Source organism: Micromesistius poutassou (genome assembly GCF_964030765.1).
Source record: "Micromesistius poutassou genome assembly, chromosome: 9".
Taxonomy (NCBI): Eukaryota; Metazoa; Chordata; class Actinopteri; order Gadiformes; family Gadidae; genus Micromesistius; species Micromesistius poutassou.
The window spans coordinates 3,721,352-3,732,604 of record NC_140279.1 but is presented as its reverse complement, the minus strand read 5'-3'; the positions used below and the strand labels follow the sequence as shown (position 1 = coordinate 3,732,604).

Below are 11,253 nucleotides of genomic sequence, written 5' to 3'. Positions count from 1 at the left end.
AAACAGGCGGAGAGTGTTCACCGTGTGCGGCTCCGTGTGCCGCTGATACGGGCCAGAGGGGATTATTCTGGGATGGGGAGGCCGGTTTAGGAGGGACTAGGCAGGAGATGGGAATACAGACTCGGCCGCTTTAACGGATCATACGAGTCAAATGGTGGATATAATCGTTTCGTATGTGGTGTGCAGCTGTGCTTTTAAAAGGGGAACCACCAAGGATTTGAACATACACGCCGAGTAAATAAATAAATAAATATATGGCATCAATAAATATACATCCAAAAAACGTTTTGCACAAAACTCTGAGTTCATACATTCTCAGCATAGGTGTGGAAATCGAACCCCTAACCCTGACCACCCCTGTTAATACCCTGCTAACAGTTGGGCTAAAGGATCCCCCTGCCAATTGAGATTAACTATACTTTCCTAAACCATACTTCAGGTTGTGTGTATATTCACTTTACCTGTGTTCTTCACGTGTCGTTTTGCTGAACAGCAGGTGGTTACGGAGCAGGTAGGATTACATGACTGTGGAGTACCCGGCTGGCTTTGACCAACACGCCCCAGGCTCTTTTGACTGTCGAGGAAACAGCACCAACTGCTTAGCCACTACAGCATGCCCCCTTCATTCAGAAGCCTTCAAATTAGTCCTCTCATTCATTCTTTCTTCTATTTCAACACCCGGCCCCCTTGAATAGTGATCGTTTTTAATTGGCTCATTGTCAAGGAAAAAAAAGAGAATTTAAGAATCTCCCAAAAAACTGAAATAGGCCAAAGGCTAAATTTAAGATCAACATCATGACTTGCCCATCCAGTAGGGGCCTTGCATGGATGTCTCTGGTGGTGTTAAATCATTAACCCCCTCCCTCACTTTCTGGGTGGCGGGTGGGTTAGGGGAGATGGGGGAGGGGCTACGTGCTGTAGCCATACTTACGTTTCTGGGCCTTTCCCCCTCGGGTGGTAGTTAATCACCCCAGATAAATCCACTGGCAATTTTTCAGTATATCCATGGCTGTCTCAACCACCACACCCCCCCCCCCCCCCCCCCCCAACCCTCCCTACCTCCTCTCTCTCCCTCCCTCTCACTCCTAACTCCCCTCCCTCTCCAAACCCCCGCCCATCCTCACCTCCATCCTTCCGGGTCCTAAGCTGGTGTAATGAATCACTAATGACGAGGCAGCCCGGCCTATCATCTCTTAATTACCCTCCATGTACTGTATGGAAATCACAGAGAGGCCAGTAGGGGGCACTGTCTGGAGGAAAAGAAAGAACAAGGAGTCACATCATTTGTCAAGTCAATGCTGATTTCAATTGCATTGTCCCTTTTGTTGATGCATTTCGTTAACATTTTGTAAGGGGGAAGGAAAACCGTGTGTCACTGTCGAAACACGCACGCTGCGATGTATTCTACGTCTCTGGCCTGGCCTCCGCACCTGAAAGGGGGGTATAGGAGGAAGGGGGGGGGTATTGAAAGCCCCCTGGCAGTGGTGGTTTATGGACACAAAACCAGAGTGAACGGGCGTGAGCCGGGTCTCTGCTGGGCGCTATGTCTACCGCCACGGAGCCAAACGGTCCTCCTGGGCAACATTTAGCCAGTGCCAGAAAATGGCCTCTAACGCCGGAGTCATTTTGCAGATACATCACCTGGGGACCAAGCGAGTCGCCGCAGAGCAGAGACCGAAATTGGAATTGGCAGCCGACATAAAATGGGGTCAGGGGATTTGTCGCTACCACACAGACGGAACATATGTGAGAGAAGGGCTACTCTGATTACAAGAGTGGGGGGAGAACATTAGGTGGTGGCACCACCCTGATGAACTGTAGCACAACAGCACTCACGGTTCAAGTGAAATCTGTTTGATTGGTCCATCCTGTGTGTATTAATTACATCACAGTGGTGTTGAGAAGAGGGGACATTTGGTTTCCTAATCTCATTAGGTCGCTGTCAGCTCGACACAAATGGACACACTACTAGGGTGTGCGTTGTGTTTTGTGGACGAGAGAAGAAAAGCCTTTCTCTCATCTCGCCTTTACTGCTCTCACTTCCTATGCCAGAGCTAAAAGTCAGATATGTATTCACCGCCCTTGGCCGCTCTGTAACATGGGACCAGAAACAAGACCATAGCCTGTTGTTTCGTTGGTCAGTTGGTCAGACACTATAACTACCTGTCACTTGGAGGATTGATTTTAAATTTATTTTTGTGTCTTTGAATGTTAAACACGGGCCATGAATCAGTTGCCCCGGCAGCACTCTGCGAACCATTCCTAGTCCAGAGTCAACGGCAGAACGCTGGAACAGGTTACGTGCTTGAGGAGCGTGATGGGAAAATGTCCCAGTTTTATCGCTCTCCTTCAAGGCATTTCTATAGAGGACGGGGTTATTGTGTGATAAGTGCTGAGTCGTGTTTCACATTGGCTCCCATACCATTTTTTGTGTATGTATTTATTCAATGGCTTTATGGTCAATGAATGCCTACACCAAAAAAATGAATACTGTCACTTTCCTTTCAACGTTTTTTGTTTGCATCCATGGTATGCTTGTTACGTTCACTCCCCATTTTGGGGAGACATTGCTGTGTTCATGTGTGAAATTCCCATACTCTCTCACAAGCCTCCGAGAGGAGCAAGCAGGTTCAGATCACAAGATCACATCGCTGTTTACAACAACTAAGCAATTTTAAATGGTAGCTTGACAGGTGGCAATTGCCCACATGTATGTTTCTGAATTTTAATCTTGTTAATTTCTATACATCTCATCGAAGGATTTTAAAGCTTAACTTTGGAAAAGGAAAAAAAGAAAATTGAATGGCATTTCTGTAAACCCTGGTGTGTTTTATGTCCTTGCTTTAGTGAAAGCCTGTCAAAAATAGTTAGCTTCTCCGGTGAAACTACTTCTTTGCATCTTAGCCCTGGGTCTTGCCCTGTGTCTGCACAATTTCTTTCTATCCTCTTGTTTCACTCCTTTTGTTTAGATAAAGCGAGGGATTAGGAAAGATTTGCCCCCGTAAAGTAGTGGTTTGATGGGCTTTTATCCCACCATGTTGCTAAAGCTGTGTAGCCCCAGGATTAGGCCCTGACAATAGGGGCCCTTGTGCGAGGCTGCTGCCTGAGGGCCCACAACCAAAGACCAGCTCTGAGAAAGAGGGAGGAACCCGACCTGCCAGCCTGGATACGTCAAGTCTCAGGGAGACCGGCCCCGCTGGCTGGCTGCTATAGGCTGGGATTCAGAGGACCTTCACAACCAAATAGGAATGTTGGAAATCCACAGCACTGGGCCACCAGCTCTGATGCAGGTGTATTGGAAGTCATCCAGTACTCATTGATTAGTATGCATTGATCATTACAAAATACCCTGAGGTACCGTTTCCTCTTAAACAATATTCTTAATACCAATTGTACTCTTGTTATTTAATATATTGTTATACATTAGGATGTCTGCAAAATATAAAAATATATATTATGTATGTAATATATAAAAGAGGGTGATAAGGGGGAATCCAGGACATAGACTGAACATAACCTTTACGAATCTCTTCCAATGGGTATAGCCTTTCAACATTTCACAAAGTAGGCCTAAATCACGTTTGCATTGTTTATTATGATCTGAAATCTGAAGAAATCGACTTTGTACTCGATGTTGATGCAAAATGCAGCGGGATTTTTCCGAGAGGAGTTTAGATCGGTTCGAATTGCCCACGTTATAAATGAGATTAGAAGCAGAACAACGTTCAGTTTCAGATGGCATCGCCTGTCTCCATGCGGGATAATATCGCGAAGGCGGACGGTCAGACGGGATTTCAAGGAGGATGACGGTGAGAAAAGAAGATAACGAACGATCGGAAGAGGCTTTAACGCCAAGAAGCATCAACACAGGCGTGACGCGTGGAGAACAATGCGTGCGCAAAACAAATCCATGGGAATTCGAGATGAATGCGTAAAGATGGGTTTAGAAAGTTGGCCAATATAGTTGAGGTATCTTGGATCATGACGACGATAGTTGATCACGATCTATCCCTAGACAAACAAGGACAGCGGATTGTTCCCGAGGACAGCGGGGACCATGACGAAGACCCTCGCCAAGCCGAAGGGGTCCGGGCAGGGCATCGCTCCCGACACTTCCCTTAAAGCCCCTTAAAGCAGCCTGGACATTAGGTCGCATTAGGTTCCGCAGAAAGCTGATTTGAGAAAGAGCAGCTAAGAGGAATTCCTTCTCGCTTTAATTGCTTTAGAAACGGTTCCCACAAAGAGACAGTGGGCAGATTTACCCGCAGTTTAAGTTCTTATTTCCATCGGTTCACAAGTTAATCCCATTTTTGCTAGACCCATCTATAGGGCTACTCAGTGCCTCGGGAATGGCATTCAGGGGAATGCGTTAGAGACACGATTATACAAATAATAACACAAAATATAGGCCTAGGCTACTATATGATTATGATTATTATGATTATTAATTATTATTATCATCATCTTCAAGTAATCATGGTTATTAATATTATCATTATAATTATTTCGATGGTTGTAGTCAAACACTTGTTGCATTTATGAACTGGAAATGCTTCCGCAAATATATCGGCCTATAAAATAAAAAAGAATCGAATAAAATCTCGTGTCGTCCTTTTCATCATTGGTTGTCTTTCCTGAAAAAAATATAAAATCTCAAGTGCATTGTAAAGTTCTTGAAGACTTCAGTCTATTCACATAGCTGAAGAGTTGTGTCACTGAGGTATGAATGTGGACAAAGATCAAATTGAGTTTAGGATGTTGGCCCTTCCCACAACCTTCTATGAGAACCTCCACAAAATATGCAAGCTTTACATTAAAAGGCTACTTTTCGATGCCCTTAATTCCACCCTAAACGGGTTTTCTCCGGCAGAAGAAATCTTTTCTAAAACCTTGAAGAAGAGAGAGGCATTATTGTTTTAATCCTCTTACCAGCAGTCATTTTAAGACAGTTTTTGGAGGCTGAAATGGCGTCTTGCCATCCCAATCCTAACCTAAATCCCTTGGGGCCGGGAGAGCTACTAAAGGCAGCAGACCTATACCCACCTTGCATCTTTCCCTCTCACCACCACAATCCCATAATGGACAAAGTAAAAGCAAATGAAATTAAAGCATGAAATTAGTGTTCAAACCAGTAATGATATATGCTATCCGGGCCAATGCAAACAACCTGCAGGCCACTAATTATGTGCATATCAGATTAACAAAAATTACCGACCAAAAAAAACAAACATTGATGATTAACGGCCTATTTGATTATTTTAGTTAGAAAATAATTTTGAAACACGTCGTTTTTTTTTCATTTGACACATACATACGCACACGCGAACGCACAAACACACACGCATGCACGCACGCACGCACGCACACACAACACAACACAACACACACAATGAGTGTTAGGTTCGTAACCCATAGCCTGTTTTCTAGCCATTGTGCCTATTGAATGAATAGCAGCTTTGTGGTAAATTGTTTTGCAATCATAGCAAGCAAAATATACGTGGAAATTATTAAACATTTAGATATCTAAATACGCCTTAAACCAACTCACCTCTAATTTCTAATCCTATTTTTTTTACTTTAGTTAACATGAACCATCCCTTTAAGCATTGTCAAACCAAAAAAAATGCCCATTGTAAAATGTGTAGGCCTATTTGTATTCTTTTTCTTCTATTATCAAGAACGGATAAGGAGAAACATGCCACACTAACATTGCCGTGGGCTAATTAACCCGGAGTTCTAGTTCTGCCTTCCTATATGATCTATTCAGGGTATTAGGATAAACTGTGGGAGGCGGGTGGTGCAAGAAAAGCATTTGATTGGCACAGAAAAGGGGGCATTCGAAATGATGCATGACCTCACCGGGAGCGCTTTAAAGTCCTGCCTCGTGCACGACCGCTATAGATGGCAGCTGCGCGTCCCCGTTCATTCGGAGAGAACAGCGCAGAGGAGCGGACACGCGGAGCAGAGCAGACGAGCGGAATACGGCGTCTCATGGACTTTAAGAACAATACTTTATAACTAGAATGAGCCCTGCGTCACGGAAGACTTAAAACATTTTTTTAACTAAAGGTTCAGATTAAATATTGTGGATATCACCGCACACCCCTAGGTCCGGTATTCTACCCGGTATTTAAGAGGTAAGGACTCCTTCGAATACACGCTTGGAAAGTTGATTTGATATTACATTGCTGTGGTTTTGTACAAATTTGTACAAATTTGATTTGCTTTTCGCAACATTGCTACAGTTTATCCTATACTTATTTTCTCTTTTCTTTTCTATTTTTTATCTTCTATTTGAAATAAATAGCATAATTACCCTAACGCATGTCCTCACTTTGAGTTTACTTTTCGTATTGCATGTTGTTTTTGACACTCCGGCCCCCAATCGGTCTAATGTAATGTTTATAACGTAGGCATATGGGTCCATTGGCTTGAAGGTCCAGGCTATACACGTTGGCGTCAATTCAACAACAACAACAACGAAGATATAAAACGTATAGTGTAGGCCTACGCGTAAAACAACAAAGATAGGCCTACCTCTAAGAAAAAATGAACTGCGTTTTGCTTCCTCGCATGAGCACCATTCGCCAGCCAGGATCGTTGATAAATGGTATAATGGAGATCTATTTCCACCGACATTAGACAGGAATCCAACTGGGGATCTTTATGTATATTTGACCCCACTTCTCCTACATCTCCGCCTAGTGAGCCCGCAGGCGCCTTGGACCGGCCCGGGACTCCACGCAGATTGATATAAACGGGCCCCTATTCAAATCAAATTCTCCGGGGGCAAAGCAAATGTTTTTTAACCTCTGTCACGGCTGATATTGGCTAGAGAAGCAATATTGTTCCTAAACGACTGCGAGGGCAAGGCATGAATGATTTCACGTCCTTATCGGTCATGCATTTATACTTAAATTGTACAAATAGACTTAGCGTGGTGTTGATACCTTTTTACTTAAAAATATTGGGATTCTTGCAAGTTTCATATTATAATAAACCCAACCCTAATTAATTGCAAAATGTTTGATAAACATAAAACAAAATACAGCGAACAACTTTGTAATTTAAAAATATATTAGTATTAGTATTATTATTATGACAATAAATATTATTATTGTTATTATATTATTTATTTATTATTATTAACCTCATTCATATTATTGATATTGTGTTAATGATACAACTAATGTGGTTCAATTATGTTTTAAGATGATAAGTGAAGTAGGCCTACGCTTAAAGAGTGCCTATGTATATTCCAAACAAATTATGTTTAAAAAAAGCTTATTTATATTTTTGTACCAAATATAAAAACAATACTATTTGAAACGACATTTAATTTAATTGTGATGAATAGTATGACATGACACACGAGGGCCTACAGCTATTATAATACTAATACTGTAGCCTCTACGACGCCTACTGCTACTACTACTAGCAATAATAATAATAATAATAATAATAATAATAATAATAATAATAATACAATAATAATAACAGTCTAATAATAATGGATGAACATTTTAATTATTGTCCATTAATAATAATAGTTTCATAATTTAAGTATTCAGAAATTAAAATATTTTTAATTAGACAGGGCAAGGCTTTTCCTGGTACGACTTAACACATTTGCGTATTTGGTGGTAGTTTTGAAAAAACTTCTGTAATAAATAACACTCTCCTCTCCCCTTCAGATAGTGCTCCAGCCATGCAGCACTACGGAGTAAACGGGTACTCCCTCCACGCCATGAACTCGCTTAGTGCAATGTACAACCTGCACCAGCAGGCGGCGCAACAGGCCCAGCAAGCACCCGACTACAGGCCGTCGGTGCACGCACTAACTCTCGCCGAGAGACTAGCTGGTAAGACATAGTTAATCATAGTCATCTCATACACTTCTCAAATGCCTCATATTAACATACTGAATCACTGATGATCAACTGTTCTGTGCTATTCCTATGTCCATAATTCAATTAAATTGGTCCTGTTGGTTTTTTTCTCAACGGTTGCACATTTCAAGACATTATCCTCGAGGCCCGATATGGCTCCCAGCACCGCAAGCAACGGCGCAGTCGCACTGCATTCACCGCCCAGCAGCTCGAGGCCCTGGAGAAGACCTTCCAGAAGACCCACTACCCCGACGTGGTGATGCGCGAGCGCCTCGCCATGTGCACCAACCTGCCCGAGGCTCGTGTACAGGTGAGGGCATCGCATCCGGTTGTCGTGTATAGGCCATTTCCCGTTGTTTAACCTAGCACAGCAAAAAGTGTAAAATGTGCTTTCTTACAGGGCCTTAAATAATGCCATAATAATGTCTTGGTATCAACTCGATAATAGAAGGCAACATAAATAATGACAGTCAAACCATTTCAATTGTTGAACAGAGAACAACAATTTATGGGCAAGCAAGAAACTACTCAAAATTTCAAAATAAACAAACAAACAGACCATCATGGGTAACCTAGGGACTATAGGGATTGTTTGGGCTACAAAACTGTACCAGTGCAACATATTGCTGACTGTAAGCCTGCGTTTCTTTCTCTTATGTATATGCGTAATAAAACACCTGCATGTAGCTTCACGTGGACCCTGACTGTAGTGTCCGCCGTGGTCTGATCGCTGTGTTCTCCTGCGTCTCCCTCCACCAGGTGTGGTTCAAAAACCGCCGCGCCAAGTTCCGCAAGAAGCAGCGCAGCCTGCAGAAGGAGCAGCTCCAGAAACAGAAGGAGGAGACCTCGGATCCCAGCGAGGAGGAGCACAAAGCCGACCCCACCACCACCAACACCAACGCCACCACCAACGCCGCCACCACCACCACCACCACCACCACCACGACCCACTCCCCACCTCCGCACTCCTCCTCCTCTCCCTCCTCCACCACCTCCTCCTCCTCCCTCTCCTCCCCCTCTGAGGCGGGGCGGCTGGGGGCCATGCAGAGCCAGGCGGAGGAGGCCAGTGTGGAGGTCAACGTCACCTCCCCGGAGCCCTCCGACTGCGACTCGGCGGCGGAGGACCGGGAGGAGGAGGTGGAGGAGGAGGAGGCGCGGGGGGCGATCGAGGGGGAACGGAGGATGATGCTGCGGGACGTACAGGGGATGCAGCCGGGGAACCACGGCGGGCCGTCCTGTAAACGCTTCAGCCCCTCCCCAGGTGAGGCCCCTCTCTGTTAGGGCGGGGCGATTCGGCCCACGTCTTCTACCCCGATGTAGGTCGTTTAGTATCGCGATAACAATATAAATATCACGATACAGGTCGTTTAGTATCCCGATAACAATCTAAATATCACGATACAGGTTGTTTAGTATCCCGTTAACGATGTATATATATCACGATACAGGTCGTTTAGTATCCCGATAACGATGTATATGTATCACGATACAGGTTGTTTAGTATCCCGATAACGATATATATATATATCACGATACAGGTAATTTAGTATCTCGAAAACGATATATATCATGATACAGGTCTTTTAATATCTTGATAATGCAATATATTACGATACACATTGCAATACAGGTAATTTCAGATCTCAATCAAGATATACGTATATCATGCTATGCTATGTCATCGTTTAATATCCCGTTAATGATATGAATATCCCGATATAGGTCATTGACATCCCGATAACGATATGTTTCCCGATATATATCTCAATGTAGGTCATTTAATATCTCGTAAACTATATATATCACGATATAGCAAGTTTTCTCCTAATTCAATAAATAAATAGTCTGTATAAAAGACAGACATTCTCAATATTTTTGCATTGTATTTTCTTTTTTAAAATTAATAATTAAATTCCATCACAGTTTCACTGTCTCTCATGGAAAAGAGCTGCTGAATCTCAATAAGACAAATATATTATACACTAATATAAGTTTTACATTTGCAAACTCTTCATGCATACACACTATATTATACAGGCAAAAAATAATGCATTGATTTTGGTTATTTCATAAGTTATAAACTCTTCATGTCATGTCAACACTTTAACATTCAGTATTATTTTACATAAATGATCTTCTGTGCCCAAAAAGTACAGAAGCTCAACAGGTAGAATACAGTGCTATCACTAGAGGGATGCCTTCTGGGGATACTCACAAACGTCTTACACCTCATGATATGGATAACCTTTTCCATAAAGTTGTTATACCTATGACGTAATAATAAAGGTCTCCTGTCTGCCCCCCCAGACTCCCCACTGGGCTCCCCCGGAATCCAGTCCAGCAGCAGCAGCGTGAGCGGAGGCCTGGTTACCCACGGCAACTCGTACGCCTCCTCCCCGCTCAGCCTCTTCCGCCTGCAGGAGCAGTTCCGCCAGCACATGGCGGCCACCAGCAACCTGGTGCACTACCCGCCCTTCGACATGGTGGCCCCGCCCTCCTCGCTGCCCTACCTGGGCATGAACATGGGAGGAGGCCTGCCGCCCTCGCTGGGCTCGCTGCCCTGCCAGCCCTACTACCAGTCCCTGTCCCAGGCCCAGCAGGTGTGGAACAGCCCCCTGCTCCACCAGGCCCCCCCAGGACTCTCCCACCAACAGCCACCTCCACCCCCACCCCAACCACAGCCACAACCTCCAGGGAGCCTCAACAGCAAGACCACCAGCATCGAGAACCTGCGCCTGCGGGCCAAGCAGCACGCCGCCTCTCTGGGGCTGGACGTGCTGCCCAACTGAATGCTGGGAGGTGTCTCCACGATTAACCCCGCCCACACCCATCCATCCATCCGCTTCGACCCTCTGCTGTGGAGCCCAACGCATCACGTAGAGCACGCCTCCGCCCCAATAGAGCACATTGACACAAAGAAGGAGAGCCCTAAACACTCAAAGGAGCAACAGCAGGGGTGAAGAAAGATCAACCCATGGATGGATGGATCAAACTGTCTAACCATTCATGTTATTCCGGTGGATCATGCCTATGTATGACTCCCCCCTCTTAGTTAAACGTTGAATGCAAGTATATACTAAGAACAGTATTGCCCCCCCCTGAAAAGTCATGGCATACAAAGAAGTCAGAAAACAAACAAACAGCCAACCATCTCCCAACTCCTAACCCAGCAGCAGCCCTCCTCCTCCCGCAGATATATCATTAAATGTACTCTTAAAGGAATGGTTGAGTATGAATTCTGCATGCACCACTGTATGTCACGGGGTAAATAGCAACAAATATGTTTTTGGCACTGATTTACACATCAGAAATAGAGACAGAATCATGCCACTGACCCAGGGCGTAGCCTGCAAGTATCTAGAAC

General features: G+C 44.3%; 1 protein-coding gene across 1 annotated transcript; it reads left to right on the top strand.

Annotated features, from left to right (window-relative positions):
* Positions 1–7,708: 7,708 nt before the first annotated feature.
* Positions 7,709–10,678, top strand: LOC311353188 (diencephalon/mesencephalon homeobox protein 1-A-like; the record flags this gene model as incomplete). The annotated part of the gene is made up of 4 exons (XM_084473014.1): positions 7,709–7,862; positions 8,021–8,199; positions 8,649–9,150; positions 10,197–10,678. 4 exons carry the CDS (start codon positions 7,709–7,711, stop codon positions 10,676–10,678), a joined length of 1,317 nt encoding a protein of 438 aa, XP_084329140.1.
* Positions 10,679–11,253: the final 575 nt, after the last annotated feature.